The sequence below is a fragment of the Bombina bombina genome, chromosome 5 (genome assembly GCF_027579735.1).
Source record: "Bombina bombina isolate aBomBom1 chromosome 5, aBomBom1.pri, whole genome shotgun sequence".
Taxonomy (NCBI): Eukaryota; Metazoa; Chordata; class Amphibia; order Anura; family Bombinatoridae; genus Bombina; species Bombina bombina.
Window position 1 is genome coordinate 119,552,198 of NC_069503.1, and position 20,679 is coordinate 119,572,876.

General features: G+C 39.6%; 1 protein-coding gene and 1 long non-coding RNA gene across 2 annotated transcripts in view; both read right to left on the bottom strand.

Moving 5' to 3' along the window:
- The window catches only part of LOC128661377 (gastrula zinc finger protein XlCGF26.1-like), a 98,269-nt gene extending 89,407 nt beyond the window's left edge, over nt 1-8,862 (bottom strand). Inside the window, exon 1 of the mRNA XM_053715638.1 lies at nt 8,103-8,862. Coding sequence (XP_053571613.1) covers nt 8,103-8,862 — 760 coding nt within the window. The remainder of the gene's footprint in view (nt 1-8,102) is intronic.
- Nucleotides 8,863-15,432: 6,570 nt separating this feature from the next.
- LOC128659241 (uncharacterized) lies at nt 15,433-20,020 on the bottom strand. The gene is made up of 3 exons (XR_008402315.1): nt 19,955-20,020; nt 18,834-18,892; nt 15,433-15,739 (listed from the first exon to the last, which is right to left on the bottom strand). It is a non-coding gene; the product is annotated as an uncharacterized LOC128659241 (long non-coding RNA).
- Nucleotides 20,021-20,679: the final 659 nt, after the last annotated feature.

The following is a 20,679-nucleotide window of genomic DNA, read 5'->3' on the forward strand; positions in this document are numbered from 1 at the left end:
AGATCCATAATACAATGTTTAACTTGAATAAAAACTTAAATTATGCTTACCTGATAATTTTCTTTTCCTCTGATGGGGAGAGTCCACAGCTGCATTCATTACTTTTGGGAAATACAGAACCTGGCAACCAGGAGGAGGCAAAGACACCCAAGCCAAAGGCTTAAATACCTCCCCCCCACTTCCCTCATCCCCCAGTCATTCTGCCGAGGGAACAAAGAACAGTAGGAGAAGTACCAGGGTGAAAAAGGTGCCAGAAGAATAAAAAACACGGTCGCCCCATAGATAAAAACGCAGGTGGGGAGCTGTGGACTCTCCCCGTCAGAAGAAAAGAAAAATTATCAGGTAAGCATAATTTAAGTTTTTCTTCCTAATTGGGGAGATTCCACAGCTGCATTCATTACTTTTGGGAAAACAATACCCAAGCTATAGAGGACACTGAATGCAAAATGGGTGGGTACAAGAGGCGGCCCCATCTGAGGGCACCACAGCCTGAAAACACCCAAAGCCCAACAAAAAAAGTGCTTCACCAGAAGCAGAAGGAACCAAACAAAAAAGGAAAGGACCAAGGAACTTCCTATCAGTTAAGACCAACAAGGTCCTTGCTAGAGACCGCCTAGAATCACTAGACTCCACCGAGCACAAAGGCCTCCAACTAGACAAAGTCCCACAGGCTCCGAGCCCACATAGAAATGCACCCCCGACCCGAGGGAAGGGGGAACCTTCCCATTCTCCCAAAAGGGAAGAAGAAGAACTCAGATACAATAGTCCAAAAGGATAGAGCAACAGAGGAATAAACCACCCCCGGGAACCGCTAAAAATAGCGGCATAATATCTAAGTATGCTCCAGATGAAGCCACAGGCTTCCCTCTGCAAAAGAGGTCTCAGCGGATGCGAGCCGTCAACACTAGCGAAACAATGCTAGGAATCTGCACCAGGACTCTCCCCAGAGGAAAAGTTCCAAAGAAAAAAGGTGCAGAACAACTCCCTCCCAAGAAGACAGGGAGGAAGAAGAGCACCCAAAAAACAGCAGAGAACGCTACCTGCGGAGGGAAGGAAACACCGCAAAACCTCCCACCTAAGGAAGGCCCAAAAAGATCTAACGATGATACGTGGTCAAGGCTCAACAGGGCCATAAGATCCCTGACCCCCATTCCGAGGTAACGGACCCAGCACCAAAGTGACTGGCAAAGTCCGAAAGGACAAGGGAATTAAAAGTTCATTCTCAGGAATGAGAAGGCGGGGATCCAGACCCCCCAAAGACGAGCTTGGGTTCCAGAATCCAGACACAGCTCCCTTCCCAATAGAACTCCCAAAAAAAGGAGACCCCATACTGAAACTACAGAAACGGCATGCCACCAGAAACCAACCCGTCACATAACATCCTGCACACAAGGCAGAGAGGACCCCCTGAACAAAGGAAGAGAAGGACCTCCGGTGCACCAGGCGGATACTGTGGTATGCCCAGTCTTTCCATAAAAGGAGGGGAAACGCAAACATAACTGCTTACCTGCCCACAGGCATGGAGTGTAAAGCTGTAGATGGACGTCAAAAGGACAATACCAATTGACAGGAACCATCCGGTGATTAGAGTCGGCCCAGAATAATTCAAATGCTCCATTAAAGAAGAAAACCCAGCCAAAGAGACGAGGATGTTCTGGAACAGGAAAACTGGGCCGTCCAAATCAGATCAGGACACAGAAAAACACAAAAACGTCCAGTCAAAGACAAGGGTCAAGGCCATAAAACCGGACACCCGGAACCCGGAGCCGGCTTCAAACTAATAACCCCTGAGGAACCCACGGGTTACCCCATCCGGAGAAGACATTGTACCATAGGCAATGCAATCACAGCCGCATCCAAGGGACCCTGCATATCTCCCAAGATCAGGCGAGATCGGGCGCATTCAGGGTGGAGAGGGCACTAACAGCCCTTGCTAGGTGAAATTTTAAGAGTTATATAATAGTTCACTATCTTGAACTTAAAACATAAATTTGTCCGTTATAACAGAACACAAAACAAAAAATATATATAATCAAACAACACCCTATTTTAAATGCATATGAAGACTCTAAGCAGTGTAAAATAAAAAATAATAAATAATATTGTATGCAATCTAAACACAGTTATACAGAAAATGTTTTTAACATGACCAAACTGCAAAGTCCAAAATGCAAAGTCCAAATTTGAAATGGGTACACAGAGTCTGATGCTGTTTATTTTGCAAAATGTATCCTTCACACCAAATGGAGTAGGGCAGAAGCTTGAATTCTAGAAGAAAAAAGTGCAAAGAAACAGACTCAAGTATGGTAATCAACAAATCACAAGAGCGCATGCTTATAAAGTTGCACTTACAGTGTTTAATAAGCTTAATGAAATAAAAACAGAGTTGACTTAAAATAAAAACAAGGAACAACATTCCCCTTTCAGGTACTCAATACTCAGTAATGCAGTCTTTCGTTATCCGGTCCTGGCTTCACGGCGTGGTAGAAATCCAACATTCCTCCCTGGTATCCAAATGCGAGCTATGACTATGGGGAACTCTGCCTCCAAAGCTACGGATGCCCGGACAGTCCAAAACAAGCCTTGAATAACCTCTACGTGTTTTGTCTGCTATCGTGCAGATTTTTTAAAGAGGGTAAACAACCTAAATGCCTAGCCGGGGCAACCACAGGAAAAAGAGACTACACCATCTCCAGAGCTCCAAAAATATGGAAACAGCTGAGATATCGTAGGGGAAAATAAAGGGCCAAAACCCAGAGCTTCCAGAACACAGATGACCAGAAATCCAGCCCCAATGAAGTGGAAAAGCGGCACAGCAACCTTGACCCCATATGGATGAGGTATGGACAATCCAAGAAAAAGAATACCAAAAGAGGAGACAAGAATCACTACCTAACCTGGTACCATGGATATCCAAAGAGTCATCTGAACTTGCAACCCCCTCGAGAAGAGAACTCTAGCTCCTAGGCCAAAGGACCTCAGGAACCCTCAGAGTAAGCCTTAGCAGGATCCGACCACGGTAACCCCGCCAACAATCAGGAACAGGACATTTAGGACTGATGCCCCTCTGATGCCCCACCCAAAGGAAAAACCAAGGACCAGCCTAATGTCTAGGAATGAAAAGGCCTACTATAACATATAAAATCAATTAAAAAAAACAACTCGTCACCAGAGTGAGCAAACTTGGCACCCCAACCAGGCCAGCCGATGAAAACGGGCACCACGTGGTTGATATAGACTTCTAAGAACAGAAAAACTAGTGCCCGACCAGGACCAGCCTGATATATAGGCACCACGGAACTGTCCAAGTCCACAGAAAAGTTGATTCCCTAGTAGGGATAGACAAACATACTATAGACATAACAATGTCCTAACACAAATGATCAAACTTCCGCGGAAGTGCTAAAGTGACCACAAAATCGCTAGTATCAAATTCGAGAAAAGAAATGGTTTCCAAAAAGGAAAAACTATAACAGACATGAGCTTCTAAATATGAAATGAAATACATCCTAACTGTATCAAAGTAAATGAAGGCAGTACCAGCAGGTGAATGCCCAAGAAGAATGGACACATTAACAGGACCAGCCAATCAGAGGCCCAATTCTTCCAAAGGTCAGGACTGGAGTAAGATACCCCCCCAAAAAAAAAAATGGAGATGACAAGGAGATTGACTTCATCCCCATGCGTCTAACCCAGCTTGCTGTCCGGAACAGGAGACCAAGGATCCATCGAACCATTAGAAGTAGTATCCTCCAGCACTGCCAAAACATGCCTCAGAAGGACACAAAGGCATGCCAGTCTATAACGAAAGGCATGACTTACCTTTGCCGTGGTAACTGATGACCCCGGCCCTGAGGGTTGGACCCCTGAAGCCTCGGAGGAAAACGCTTCCCTAGAGGGCTGATCTGATCCAGACAATCCCATGCCTGATGAGCCCTGGTTGGCAGAACACAGACAGTATATCTTCTGGGAAGATGTAAATGCGCCAACGCCATAAATATGGCCATGCAAAACCATGCCGTAACTTCTGGAGGAAACAAGCCGCCTTCCGGAGAAGGGGTAACTGCATTTAGGACACCTGCTTGCGTAGCAAAAGAAGGATCTAGGGCGCGTGCCCCACGGGATATGGAATCCTCAGGGGCGGATGGCTCGGCGCACTCTAAGTTCCCCGATTCAGGAGAAAAGATCACTCTAAAGCGGAATTCGGAACATAACTGATGGGCATGGATTACCCGGGCCATTTCATATTGTTTGCAAGAAGTAGAATCGGAAACAGAGACATCTGTCTCCACAAAATCAGAATCCTCCATAACTTGGTGATTGAAATAAACGGCACCTAACAACCCCAATGGCTATGGCGCTCACCACCTTCTAGGACCCAGATAAGTAGCGAAACAGAGTCTCTCTGTCACCACACAGTCAGGAATATGGAAATGGAGAACAGAAACATGACCACGCCCGGTCACAAGGTGCATCGTGCAGGCCAAAGAAAAGCACGCCAGTCCAAAAAGACAGCGCATGCCTGATAAAAAAGGCTGTTATGTTCCAAAATAGCCACAAGCCCAAGCATCACTACACATAAGCAGACAGAATCGCATAACAAACATGATTAAAGTCCCCCCTGTTCAATAATCTCCCTCAGGAGATTTTAACCCTTGATTCCCAAGATAAAGGAGTCCCACTGAGACCCTGACTTATTCATATACATTACATACTCATACTGAAAGTAAAATTAAATGATCTTACCGGAATCTACGCAGTGGAACAGGAACACAGCCCTTCAAGTGTGACAGATAGTAGCATCGCTTCTGACATGGACTTGAGTGAAGAAAGCAGGCAGCAAAACTCATTAACGCTGATTGCTTATGAAGCTGTTAATATGAGTCAGGAAGGTTTCGTAGAAAGACTCTCCATACATCTCTGGACTCTAACTTTCATCCATGCTCTCAACGAGAGGCTGACAGGACTACTTAAAACTCCAGTCCCATTCCGAAGAATACTACCCTCAATAAGAGACTAAACCAAATCTTCCGACACTTCTCTGCCAACCTCCTGTGACGAAAGGCAAAGAATGACTGGGGGATGAGGGAAGTGGGGGAGGTATTTAAGACTTTGGCTTTGGTGTCTTTGCCTCCTCTTGGGGGTCAGGTTCTGTATTTCCCAAAAGTAATGAATGCAGGTTGTGGACTTTCCCCGTTTAAGAAGAAAATCAAATAAATGAGATGAAGGAAGTTAAAGTCCAATTCTCATTGCTTTGAACATTCTTATATTGTGATTTAATACTACAGATCTCCCACTGATTATATGACTGCATCTCATAACCAAAAACAGGGATTCCAGATAAAAGGAATATAATAAACAAAAACATGAAACTACTTTCAATTTTCTCATGACTGCATTTCCGTGCATTTAATTTATCATTTAAATGGAACTAGAATTAATTAGCCAAACATAAGAGGAAAGGGATTTGGGAGTAGTAATAACAAGCTAAAGGTGGGTGCACATTGCAAATGGAGGGCAGCGGCTACAAAGGCTAATAAGATTGATTCAAGGGAGGAATGCATAATTCTGTCACTATATAAATCCCTGGTAAGACCTCATCTTGAGTATGGAGTGCAGCTCTGGGGATCAATTAAAAAGAATACATTGAAGACTTAGAAAAAGTTCTGAGAAGGGTCACAAAACTAATAAAAGGAATGGAGAATATAAGCTATGAGGAGAGGTTAGCCAAACTGTGTTTCTCTAGAAAAAAAAGACAATTGAGAGGTGACATGATTACTTTATATAAATATATTCAAGGCCCTTATACAGAAATGGCAGAAGCTCTGTTTATTCTAAGAAAATTGTTTGTGACAAGAGGTCACAATTTAATGCTGGAGAAAAGGAGATTTAATCTCCAGCAATGTAAATGTTCAATTGTGGAACTCATTACCTAAGGAGGTAGTAAATGCCAATACCTTAGATACATTTAAAAATGGTTTAGATACATTTCTGGCTAGAAACAGAATTCAGGGATATGAGATTACTTTAAAGGGACAGTCTAGTACAAAATAAACTCTCATGATTCAGATAGAGAATGTAATTTTAAATAATTTTCCAATTTACTTTTACCGATTTTGCTTTGTTCTCTTGGTATTCTTAGTTGAAAGCTAAACCTAGGAGGTTCATATGCTAATTTCTAAGCTTTTGAAGTCCGCCTCTTCTGTCAGGGCATTTTGACAGTTTTTTACCACTAGAGGGTGTTAGTTCACGTTTATCATATAGATAACCCTGTGCTCAAGCACGTGGAGTTCCAGTGAGCAAGCTCTGATTGGCTAAAATTGATGTCTGTAAAAAGAACTGAAATAAGGGGGCAGTTTGCAGAGGCTTAGATACAAGGTAATCACAGGAGGTAAAAAGTGTATTTATATAACTGTGTTGGTAATGCAAAACTAGGGAATGGGTAATAAAGGGAATATCTATCTTTTCAAGCAATAAAAATTCTGGTGTAGACTGTCCCTTTAAGGTCGACTGGAGCTTTTAATGTAGATGAATTAAGATTTGTATTGGTTGAACTCGATGGACTTCTTTCTTTTTTCAAACTTATCTTCTGTGTTACTATGTTTTACAAACCCAGGAACCTGGGAGCCATTGGCTCCTAGAATTTTACCCCTGGCTCCTAAAATTTGGGGTTATCCTCCATATATCTCCATATATCTGTATACAAATACCACTGTCTTGCTCCTAAAATTATGCCTGGCTCCTAAATTCTAAACAAATTGGTCGACCCCTGTTTAAACTATGTTTTTATAAATATTATGATAAAAAACCTTCAGAGATGCCATTTCCAAAAAAACAAAGCCCATAATCAGCAGATACACCCGAAAAAAATTGTCCTTTCCATTTTATAATTTGAAAACTGTTCTGTTCTTAATAACTAATCTATACAGAACCTATTTCAGACATGCTAGATTATAGCAATACATATTGGGTAGACTCAATCCTCTCCGTTCAGCATATCTGTTTAATGTCACTAAACTAATGTGTGCCCTTTTGCCATGCAAGAGAAAGGACCTAAACGTTTTATTAGTCCTCATGATATTGTTTGACAACAGAAGCGGTAACATATTTAATGGGTAGAGCAATTTCAGGATTATCATCATTTTAATCAGGTGAACGCTTCCAAGCAATGATAGAGGGAGGTTTACCCATCTATCTACATTTTCTCAACTTGTTCATTGGTTTTAATTACATTTAATCTATACCATAAATTGTTTTTTTTTCCAAAAATGTTTATACCTAGACATGGTAATTAATGCTTAACCTTAAAGGGACACTGTACCCAAAATGTTTCTTTCGTGATTCAGATTGAGCATGAAATTAATAAGAAACTTTCTAATTTACTCCTATTATCAAATTTTCTTCATTCTCTTGGTATCTTTATTTGAAATGCAAGAATGTAAGTTTAGATGCCGGCCCATTTTTGGTGAACAACCTGGGTTGTCCTTGCGGATTGGTGGATAAATTCATCCACCAATAAAAAAGTGCTGCCCAGAGTACTGAAACCAAAAAAAAGCTTAGATGCCTTCTTTTTCAAATAATGATAGCAAGAGAATGAAGAAAAATTGAGAATAGGAGTAAATTAGAAAGTTGCTTAAAATTGCATGCTCTTTCTGAATTACAAAAGAAAAATTTTGGGTACAGTGTCCCTTTAAGAAATGGAAGTTTATACTGATTTGGAGTATAATCGTTATCTAAACAAAGTATTTCCGACTTGTTTTCATGGGATGTGAATTTTCGCTTCTTATGAGATCTTATTTTTGCATAAAGTTGTTACACATTATGAGTGTTTTGATGCTTTAGGAAAGCTGGCTTTTTCGTAAATCCTTTTCCACATTCTGTACATGTGAAAGCCTTTTCCCCTGTATGAATCATTTGGTGCCGTCTGAGTTTTGATTTGTCTACAAAGCTTAGCCCACATTCTGTACACGTAAATGGTTTGTCTCCTGTGTGAATTTGTTTGTGTCTTCGTAGAGCTGTTTTAAATGAAAAACTGTTCCCACATTCAGTACAAGTGAATGGCTTCTCCTTTGTGTGGATAATTTTATGATATCCAAGATGACTCTTTAATTTGAAGCATTTTCCACACTCTTCACATGCAAATGGGCTCTCCCCTGTATGAATCCGTTGGTGTCTTAAGAGACCTGACCTTTCTCTAAAGCTTTTATCACATTCTGTACATGTGAATGGTTTCTCTCCTGTGTGGATCTTTCTATGAGATATGAGACTATACATGTTTATAAAACCTTGCCCGCACTCACTACATTTAAAATCTCTCTCTCCTGTATGAATCTTTTGGTGTATTTGTAGATTTGACTTGTTTCTAAATTGTTTCCCACAATCAGTACAAGCAAATGGTTTCTCTCCTGTATGCAGCCTTTCATGAGCTATGAGGTGACTCTTCCGTGCAAAACGTTTGCCACATTCTGTACAAGTGAAAGGCTTCTCTCCAGTGTGAATCATTTGGTGCTTTAAAAATCCTATCTTCTGCCTAAAGCTTTTTCCACACTCAGTACATTTGAAGTGTTTCTCTCCTGTGTGAATTGTTTGGTGTTCCAGTAGAGCGTTCCTTTGTCTAAAGCATTTTCCACACTCTGTACATGTGAATGGTTTCTCCCCAGTGTGGACTCTTTCATGAGCTGCAAGCACATTCTCTCGTGCAAAACATTTGCCGCACTCCCTACATTTAAATGGCTTTTCGCCTGTATGTACTCTTTGGTGTAATAAGACACCTGATTTTCGTGTAAAGCTTTTTCCACACTCTGTACAAGTAAAAGATTCCTTTCCTTTGTCCATCATTTGCTGTGATTTGAGATTTTCCATTTGTTAAAATGATTTTGTTCACTCAGTAAATATACGTTATCTTCTGCAGGAGTTGTTTCTTACTTTCTGCACACACTGTATGTCATCCAAGATCTGTTAATTAACCTGTTAGTACTGTTATGTTAACGTTTAGTACTTTTGTATTATGTGGTATTGGGTTTATTCTCTCTGTTCTCTGGTCGATTTTCTACAAAGAAGAAAGAAAAAAAAAGAGAGAAAATGGCTGTTATTTATGGTGGAATTAGCCAGAGGCCACATTTTTAAATTTAAAATAACACTTTACCCTAAAATTTTCTCCCCTTTAATTTGTTACCAATTATTAATTGTATCTGCTGAAGTGTATTGAATTGTTTACCTTTATAATCAGCAATTTAAATAGCAGAATTTGCCTGTGGTAGCCCTTCCTATACTAACAGTTTTTATACTTAAGTATAGGCTAAAAAAACAGATGTGTAAACACAGGCTGCAGAAGAAATTACACTCCCAGTGGGAGGTAGGTGAGATAAGTAAAAAAAATGCTAATAATTGTTGTAAAATAGTAACATAGTAGATGAGGTTGAAAAAAGACCGAAGTCCATCGAGTTCAACCTATACAAATCTAAAATATATACAAAAAGCTCCAGTTAAGCTTAAATAATCCCACTAAAAGGTGACCCATTTAATACTAGCAATCATATCCATGAATTTTGTTTATAGACAGAAATGTATCCAAATATTTTTTAAATGTATCTAGGGTATTGGCATTCACTACCTCCTTTGGTAATGAGTTCCACAATTTTATTGCTCTTACAGTGAAAACACGTTTCCGTTGCAGGAGATTAAATCTCCTTCCCTCCAACCTTAAATTGTGACCTCTGGTCACAAACATTTTTCTTGGAATAAACAGAGCTTCTGCCATCTCTGTATATGGGCCTTGAATATATTTATATAAAGTAATCATGTCACCTCTTAAGTGCCTTTTTTCTAAAGAAAACAGACCCAGTTTGGCTAGCTTCTCCTCATAGGTTAAATTCTCCAATCCCCTTATTAGCTTTGTGGCCCTTCTCTGAACTTTTTTCTAGTTCTGCAATATCTTTTTTTGCGATTGGTCCCCAGAACTGCACTCCATACTCAAGGTAAGGTCTTACCAGGGCTTTATATAGTGACAGAATTATGTTTTCCTCCCCTGAGTCAATGCCTCTTAATACATGCTAGTATCTTATTAGCCTTTGAAGCTGCTGTCCTGCATTGTGCACCCATCTTTAGCTTGTTATCTATTACTACCCCCAAATCCCTTTCCTCCTGTGTTTGGCTAAATATTGTCCCATTTAAATAATACGTTGCCTGCTTATTTTTACTTCCAAAATGTAGAACCTTGCATTTTCCAGTATTAAATCTCATTTTCCATTTACCTGCCCATACTTCTAATTTTTGCAGGTCCCTTTGTAACGAAAGTTCATCCTGCTCTGACCTAATGACCTTACTTAACAAAAATTTTCAGCTATTCCCAGTCCCTTAATTTTGTGCTTTAATCTCTCATGTGGCACTGTATCAAACGCCTTTGCAAAATCTAAGTATATCACATCAACTGATTCCCCTTTATCTATATTTTTACTTACTTCCTCATAGAATCTAATTAGATTAGTTTGACATGATCTATTTCTCATAAAACCATGCTGATTAGAACTCATAATCTTGTTTACACGAATATGCTCATCAATATAATCCCTTCAAATATCTTCCCCACTATTGATGTCAGACAAACTGGTTTATAGCTTCCTGGATCATCCCTACTTCCCTTTTTGAAGAGTGACACCACATCAGCTTTACGCCAATCCTTGGGTACCATGCCTGAGGATAAGGAGTCTTGAAAAATTGAGTAGAGGTTTGTTTATAACAGTGCTAAATTCCCTTAACACCCTTGGGTGTATTCCATCTGGGCCTGGAGTTTTATTTACCTTAATATTATCCAATTTGTTCCTGATATCCTCTATACATAACCCAATTAATGGTATGGGCTGGCATGTTCTATTTTGTTCCAAAGTATCATCCAATGGTTCCTCTCTTGTGTATACTGAAGAAAAAAAACTGGTTTAGTATCTCAGCCTTCTCCCTGTCCCTGTTAATCATGCTGACCTCCCCGCATTTTAATGTACCTATATTGTCTTTCTTAGATTTTTTGCTATCTATGTACTTAAAGAACATTTTAGGGTTAGATTTAGAATCCTTTGCAATTCATTTTTAATTTTCAATTTTGGCTAATTTGATGGCTTTTTTGCATTCCTTATAAATATGGAATTTTGAGTCTGCACTATTTTCTTTGAATAAATTAAATGTCCTACGTTTTTTCCTAATTTCTCTTAACACATTTATATTCAGCCACATTGGCTTGGATTTTTTATTTTTATAATCATATGGTATTTGTTGATATGTATATTTATTTAACAGTTTTAAATGTTATCCATTTATCCTCTGTATTTTTATTAGAGAATACTTTGTCCCAATTTATGTTATTTAATGATTTCCTTAAATTGTTGAATTTTGCTTTCTTAAAATTAAAAGTCTTGGTTAAACCTTTAAGACACTGCTTATGAAAAGAAATTTCAAATGTGACCATGTTATGATCACTGTTACCTAAATGTTCTTTGACTTCTATGTTTGATATTATATCTGTATTATTTGATAGCACTAAATCCAATATAGCTTTACTCCTAGTTGGCTCCTCTATTAATTGTGACAAGAAGTTATCCCTGAGAACATTTATAAATCTATCCCCCTTAGCTGAATTACTAGTTTAATTGGCCCAGTTTATATCAGGATAGTTAAAATCTCCCATAATTACAGCACTGTTATTAGCAGCCTTACCTATTTGTATTAGTAGTTGAGTTTCCTCCGGGTCACTAATGTTGGGAGGCCTTTAGCATGTTCCTAGTAATATTTTTTTAGGATTTTTCCCCCCACTCTTTATTTCCACCCACAGGGTCTCTACATTGTCGCCTGTATCAGAAATAGCTTCCCTTATTGTAGGTTTAAGCTTAGGTTTAATATACATGCAGATTCCTCCACCCCTTTTATTATTTCTGTCCCTCCTAAATAAAGTATACCCCTCTAAGTTAACTGCCCAGTCATGTGAATCATCCCACCAAGTTTCAGTTATACTGATAACATCATAGTCCTCTTCTGCAACTAAGAGCGTCAGCTCCCCCATTTTACCTGTCATGCTTCTTGCATTTGTTGTCATACATTTAATTTTCATGTGCTTTCTGCTGATACTTGGTGTGCTTTCCTCCATACTTTCTAATGTGACATTTAAGTCATCTCTTCCTTGAGATAGCAAAAGACTGACAGATTCACAGACAAATCTCTCTATTCTATTGTGTTCTAACTGACCCTCCCCCCCTTTGCCTAGTTTAAAAGATTATCTAAACTTGCTACCATCCTTTCCCCCAACACACCTGCATCCATGTCATTCAGATGCAATCCATCCTTACTGTACAAATTGTACCCAAGTGAAAAGTCAGTCCAGTGCTCTAAAAAGTCAAACCCCTCATTTTTGCACCATGTTTTTAGCCATGAATTAACAGACCTTAGCTCCTTCTGCCTTACTGAATTAGCACACTGCACTGGTAATATCTCAGAAAATATTACTTTGGAGGTCCTTGCTTTAAGCTTGCTACCCAACTCCCTGAAGTCATTTTTTAGGACTCTCCATATCCCGCTGATTCCTTCATTAGTACCAATATGCACCATGACTGCAGGATCAGACCCACATCCCTCTAACAATCTATCAATACGCTCCACAAGCCCCTGGAAGACAGCAAACTGTTCTATTTAAAGGGTCTGGATGACAAATTACCCTATCAACCTTCCTAATAATAGAGTCTCCTACCACCAACATCTGTCTCAGGCCCTGACTTGTATGCCCCTCTACCATGTCTGAAGGACTGCCCACCATAGTATGCTGCTCTTCCACAACTAAAGGACTGTTCACTATACTAGGCAACACAGCCCTCTCTGACACTGCCACCCCTGAACTGATATCCCCAACATCTTCACTTAATCTGGCAAATCTGTTGGGGTGTACCAGCGGTTTACAAACAGAGATAAGCATTTGTGTGTAGAAAAAGTAATAACATAGCGAAATCTGCACGCTCAACCCAGTTTGATGGGTTGTGGTATCAAAGAACAAAACCAGCTATTTTATAAACAAACTTAAACCTAAAGAAGCATTTTCTATTATGTTTTGTACTGCTGGTACAACAAGACATTTGAAACATATTAAGGGAAAAACTTTTTTTTTGTATGAGAGCATACAATTTTAAACAACTGTAAGGAGACTCCTCTAGGACCACGACCCTCTTATTTTCCTCTGCTTCAGGACTCTGGTATCTACCCTGCAAAGTGTTTTCAAGTACTTGGAGAGCCGCTCAGAGAACACACAAGAATATGTTTGTTGAACAGCTCTAATTTTATTGTTCAGGATAGCGAGCTTATATACCTTTCAGAATACATTGAAATCTGTAGTCATTAGCTCATTTCTAAGATGAGGAAAAACATCTGGCATCCTGTAAGTTGTACATCACATTTGTCAGATATCCTTGAAGATATTAAGTAAATTTATGACTGACAGGAAAAAAGGAGTAATGTAGGATCTCAAAATATTTCAATCTGATGTATAGCTACCTTTGACCTAACTAAAATTCCTTACATCAGCAGTGTTTTCTCACACATAGCTCAAAGGTTCAAAAGTACATATAAAATGTGTGTATAAAGGTCATCATGCATCTTGCTTCAATTGAATATTAAAGGGATACAGAAAAGATACATTACAATTAAACATAACATATAAAAATGATACAATGTATATATATGCTCCCTAGATATTATAATATTCTTACAATGCCTCCTTTTATTCTGAAAGAATAACATATAATAAGGAGAAAAAAAAACTTATAGGTTGATATATATATATCTATATCTTAGGATTATTATGAGACCAAAAAGAATAAAACTTTACCTGAGAGTGAGGGTGTGATAAAGAGGGTAGGAAGGATGAGAGGGTGGAGAGTCTTTGGGGGGCTCAATGGAAAGAGTACGTTTAGGAGAACAAGATGGTATAATAGTCAGGTATTGGGGAGTGGAAAGAAATGAAGAAGTAGAAGGTAACATAGCCATGTAAGATTGATCATATTGAACATTGTGTGGTGATGATTTGGTATTAGGTGATGTGAATCTATTAATAGCACATACACTAAGCTTAAACAATAGATATACTAGCAAGATAATAATAATAGCAATAATAATACCTGTAATAATACGCATTCCAAGGGAACCTATCCATGAGCCAAAACCAAATAGCCAATCAAAACCATCAAAGGCACTATGTGCTTGTTTACGTATTTTACTTTGGACTTCATGTAATTTATTTATATCTTGGTGTATTCTACCTGTATTATTGGTAATAAAAACACAACAAGTTGCGCCAATCCTAGCACACACACCCCCCTCTGCCGCTAAAAGATAGTCTAACGCCATTCTATTTTGGAGAGTGGTTTGTGCAATTTGTTCTTGTCTCATACTGAGTGATTCTATAGCGTCAGTAGTGTAATTAAAAGCCTCATCTGTGAGTGTTGCAAAGAGATTAAGCTTATAATAAAGTCTAATGGATGCTGCGCTAGGTACCCAGGATGCAGACCATATTTCATTATAACTAGTTTTAACAGTAAGGCCTGATGCAGATGAGTCTCTAAAAGCTGCGCTTCTACGCCGGCAAAGTGTATCTTTAGGCAGGGTGTTGTGAGTGCGTATTGCAGGGATGATATATCCTAAATAGCATGGTGAAAGATGTGTGCATGGTATCATTTTTACAGCCCATTTTTCACATAACCAATAATAACCATAAGGTAAAGTGGGTGTAGGTGGACATAATGGATTCTTACGTAAGGAACGGTTACCTAAGATAGTTGCACCTGTAAAAGTAATCATTTCAGGTACAGTTAATCTATACCAATCATAAATGGTTTTGTGTACTGGATCTAATGTTAGAGATTTATTATAGTACACAGAAATATAAGTGTGATCCCAAATGGAAATACTTTTACGTGTTCTATCTATTAAACCACCATTGTAGGAAAATAACACAGTTGGGGGCCATGTTTTCATGGTATCTGGGTAAAAAATAGAACCATTATGATTCCATGACATTATGGAGCCATTATTAGCATAATTTACAAGGTGTACTTTTTGCTTTTCTGATAAGTCTTTGGATGAGTTACTAAATGTAAAGTTCCACATAGTATGTGAAGTAATTAAATGATGTAAATCGTCAGCGTTGAGAGGGTGACCATAATATGGATATCCCCACTTCTCTCCATGAGGAGCATAACCACATACCCAGCATGGTGTTGTTTTGTTAGTCACCTTATATAAGTTCACAGTGGTTTTAATAAAAGTATTGCCTTTTTCCCATGATGTGAGATGTAGATCTCTTAACCTGCGGGAGTGCAACATATTGGCTTTTGGGGTGTCATTATTATCATCGTGCAGGGGCGCACCAGGACTAGGGATTGAACTTGGACTGTAGGTTGGGACTCCAATGGCTACAGTAGCCATTAGGCCAATGGCAGCACCAGCAATGACTGTTATGAATAACACATAGATGATAGCTTGTTGGGTTGGGAAGCGGGCACTGTAGATCCAGCGTCTGTTTTCCAATTCTGTGGGAATATCTTGATCCTGCTGGCATGGATCCATGTTGGGCTCTCGTCTGTGAGAACTGCGGTGCGTGTTACTGCAATGACCTCTGTGGGTGGTCCAAAAGGAGGATCCAGACTTTTATTCTTGTGCAGTCGCTTTACCAGGACCTTGTCTCCAGGCTTGAAAGGATGTGTCGGTGTACCTGAAGGGGATGGCAAAGAAAGAGATACATCACCATAGATACTGTTCAGTTTCTCCACAAGTTTCAAAACATATTCTTCTTGGATCACATTCAGGTCTCCCCTTACCACAGGAGCACCTTTATGTTTGCACCAAGGAGTAGGAAAGGGTCTGCCCATTAAAATTTCAAATGGTGAATAACCCGTAGTGGCGCTAGGGGTCATTCTGACTTCTGCCAATACTGCAGGTAAATGTTCAGGCCAATTAGTAAAAGTACCATCAGTTCCCTTCCTCAACTTTTCCTTTATAGTTCTATTCATCCTTTCTACCTGACCTGATGATTCAGGATGATATGGGATATGAAATTTCCATTCAATGGACAGCAGAGTACAAACCTGTTGCGTTACTTGAGAGACAAATGGAGTACCTCTATCACTATTTATCTGTAGAGGGCAGCCAAATCTAGGTATAATTTCTTTACACAAAATTTTAGCTACTGTTTTAGCATTTTCTTTTGCTGTAGGAAAAGCTTCTACCCATTTACTGAATTGGTCTACAATAACCAGCAAGTATTTTATGCCTCCTTTTGCAGTAGGCATATGTGTAAAATCAATCTGTAATGTTTGCATAGGACCATCAGGTGGCGGTAAATGATCTAATTTACCATGTATTGTACCTCCAGGATTATTGCGTGCACATGTTAGGCATCTACTTAGTTGTGCATCTATTAGTGAGTGTAAATCATGTATTACATACTGTTGTGACATGTTATGTTCTGTATTTTTCTTGCTCATGTGTCCAAAACCATGATAATGTGATATAAAGAGTGGAGCTGCAGCTCTGGGAATACCTAATCTCCCCTCTTTGTCTGACCAAAGACCCATAAGGTCAGCAGTCAGACACTGTTTTTCCCAATAAGCAATGTCATGTTGTGTGGCTGATTGTTGAAGTGAGATTAAATCTGCGTCTTGTGCTAGCAAAGGGATATGTACCATATGCAAATAAGAATCAAGTGTGTGTGTGTAATCTGGGTGTTGTGGACCATTTAAAGCAACATGTTTGGCTACATGGTCAGCAAAATCATTTCCCAAACGAACGTCAGAATTATCAGAGCTATGGCCTTTACACTTAACAATGGCAATAGTTCTGGGAAGTAAAAGTGCTTTTAGAAGAGCATTTACTAAGGTTGAATGAGAAATACCTTTACCATCAGCAGTGACAAATCCTCTATTACGCCAGATTATACCAAAGTCGTGTACGACACCAAAGGCATACCTGGAATCAGTGTAAATTGTTACATCTTTGTTAGCAAAAATTTTACATGCTTGTGTGAGTGCAACTAGTTCTGCAGCTTGAGCAGAAACAAAAAGTAAAGAACCTGCAGTTAAAACAATATTTGGGAGTTGTACAACAGCAAAACCTGTAAAAAATAAACCATCAGAGGGTTTAGAGCATGACCCATCTACAAAAACTACATCACCTGTCGGCAAAGGAGTAGAATAAAGATCAGGGCGAGGTGAAGTATCATTTTGAATTAGCTGTAGACAGTCATGGGTGTCGTCAGTGTCAAAAGGAGTGAAAGTTAAAAGTTGATGCAAAAGAGGAGCAGGGCCTCCAGAAGGAGAGATGTATTTGACAGTAAGATTTGAAGTAGATGTGAGAATGGTTTCATAGCCGGAACGGCGTTGTGCTGTCATGTGTTGTGTAGTGAGGTTACTGAGTACCTGTAATACTTGATGTGATGTGTGAAGTATCAGCGTATGGGATAGTACAAGAGTCTGTGCTGTCTCAACCATCATGGCACAGGCAGCAGTGGCTCTTAAGCATGCAGGCATACCCTGGACAATGGTAGGTAACAATTTGGAATAATAAGCGACTGGCCTGTATGCTCCCCCATGGTCTTGGGCAAGAACGGCAGCTGCGGTCCCACCCCCCTCTTTGCAGTATAGATGAAATGGCAGTGTGTAGTCTGGTAGGCCCAAGGCAGGGGCCTTGCACAAGGCAGTTTTGAGTGCCTCGTATGCTTCATTCAGGGATGATGTCCAGCTGATGAAGGAAGAGCAGTCTTTTCCTGTAACTGAACGAAGAATATGGTCATAATAAGAACAGTCAGGTATCCATTGCCTACAATAAGTAACCATTCCTAAAAAGGAAAGCATAGCTTCTTTGGTTTTCGGCTTAGGCAATGACAAAATAGCTTTAACCCTGTCATGAGAAAGCAGTCTTTTTCCTGCAGCAAGGGTGAAACCTAGGTACTGTACTTCAGGTTTGCAAAGCTGGAGTTTCTTTAGGGTAACCTTGTGACCAGTGTCAGCCAAGTGGTGCAGCAAGAGCAAAGAGTCAATGTTGCAACAGCGTTCATCTTTACTACACAGTAAAAGATCATCCACACACTGTAGCAAAACGGAACCTTCAGGGGGTGACCATGACTCAAGGGTCTTACGGACCACGGCGGAGTAGGCAGTCGGGCTATCAATAAAGCCTTGTGGCATTCTACAGTATCTATATTGACTGTTTTTGTATGAAAAACTAAACAATGGTCTTGTTTGAGGGTCTACCGGTATGCTAAAGAAAGCACTGCATAAATCAATAACAGTGAAGCAAGTGGCATCACTGGGGATGGATGTGAGTATAGCATTTACATCTGGTACTATTGGGGCAAGTGGTTGGACTAGGGCATTTACAGCTCGCAAGTCTTGTGTCATTCTCCATGATACACCATCCGCCTTGCGGACAGGGTTAATAGGTGTGTTGTAAGGTGATGTGGTAGGTTCAATAATGCCTTTCTGTAATAATTCTGCAATGATGGGAGCTATCCCATCCTCTTTGTCCTTTGACGAAGGGTATTGTTTTATGTATACTGGTGTAGAGTTAGGTTTAAGTGTAGCTTTGTATGGTGTACAAGAAATAAGTCCAGGATCAGTAGAAGAATTTGCCCACAGGGATGGGGGCAAACTAGCAAGTGTAGAAGGGATCTGCAGAGCTGGGGGCTCTATGGTAACCATACATAATGCATCAGTACCATTTGGGGGTTGTATTGGTATGTACTTAGGTTCATAGAGGATGTTTAGGCCTTCTTTCCATAGCCATAGGTGATCTTGTGTAGTGACAAATACCTGAGTTGGGGTTATGTACAGACCATCAGGCTCTATGGGTCCTGTATCATGCACGGAAACTGAGGAAAGAAAAGGATTCTCATAAGTACAGCACATAATTGCATTGTCATGTTTTGAGTAATTAAAAGCATTTTCAAGGATTGACTTGAATGGCAAAGAAATTTGCATTGCATGTGTCACAGTTGCTATTTGAGTCTGTTGATTGTCAGAAAAAGTAGTGCATTTATTATGATACTGATTATCATGCATGCTCTCATCATTACCAATGATTAAAGGAAAAGCTAAATAACCAAAGTATGATATGTCAGGTACTTTCATTTCATCCCATGGTGTGTCAATTTGTATACCTCCTTGTGGATCAATTTGAATGCCAATACCTAATTGCCCTAACAGGTCACGTCCCAATAAGTTTACAGGGGACTGTGGCATAATGCGAAATTTGTACATTAATGTGACATGTGGTGCTGATGTAGGATGTACAAGAAGGGAGGGTGTTTTAGGACAAAGGAATGGGACTCCACCCACGCCAACAGATCTTTCACATGTATTAGTAATTGGCCCTTGATATTCATGTTTAGAGATGCTAGAAGCACTAGCTCCTGTGTCAACTAAAAAATCATAAGGAACTTCATTGACAGTCATAGAAATGAGAGGTAGCTCATCCCATGAGTGTGTAATTTGAGCCATATAACATGTGAGGAGTCCCGTCTGCTGGCTGTCCTAGTAAGTGTTACCAGCATTCCAGGATATGGGAAAACGTACTGCATTTTGTGATTGCATGCGCTGCTGCTGCTGCTGTTGGTATGTCTGTGCATGCTGATTTGTGCCTTGTGAGTTTTGTGGTGTGTACTGTGTCTGTTGTAGGTGTGGGCAGTTTCTCTGCCAGTGATCTAGGGACCCACAATTAAAACAAGCTTGATTACCCTGATTACCTCTATCATAGTATTGATTACCATTTCCAGTTTGATTATTATGTGTATTGCCATTTTGGCCATTAAAGTTTTGATTATTGTAATTTGGATTTTGATTAAAATTTCCACCTTGATGATTAAAATTACCTCTACCTCGTCTGTTAAAATTACCCCTTTGTTTATTTCCTTGTCCTCTATTTGATTTATTACCTTGAAAACCTGCAAAATCACCACTGAGTTGTTCAGTGGGAAACACACCAGCTGCGTCTTTTTCCCTCACCTCCTGTTCAAACTGTAAGGGAGTTTTCAAATGTATTCCTGTTAGAACTTGCTTAATAATTTGTGCTGTTTGTGGCAACATGTTATTCAACATGTATTGTACATACAGTTTACCCATATTGTCATCTAAGTCTAAACAACATTCTTGTATCCAGCAATCTCTGAATCTTTTTATAAACTCTGAAACAGATTCATTTTGGGTTTGTTTGCATGTTGTGGCCCTTGTAATGTCTTTCCTGTCTCCACTTTTCTCTGTAAAATACTTAGTGATGCTGTCCCACATTCTCTTTACATGTTCTGTGTTTTCCCATGCATATACCCCATCAAATCTAGGTTTATCATATTCTGGGTGTAACTGTGGTGCCATTACTACAGGATCTATATCAGCATACTTAGTTATAAGGCAAAATAATATTCTGTAATCAGGACCTCCTAAATGCATGTCTTGTGTTATTCTTTTTAAGTAAGCTAAGGCACCTGAAGGACGTTTAAAAGGATCAGGACATTTTTCTGCCCATTGTGCAAGGAGTGATGTGTCTGGTGGTCTTATCATTACAGAATTTCCTACAGTGACAAATGGATATGCTGCTTCTGTGTCTGTGTTTTCTTTAACTTTTATTGTGTCCTCACTTGTTGTGCTAGCTTCCTGATTAGAT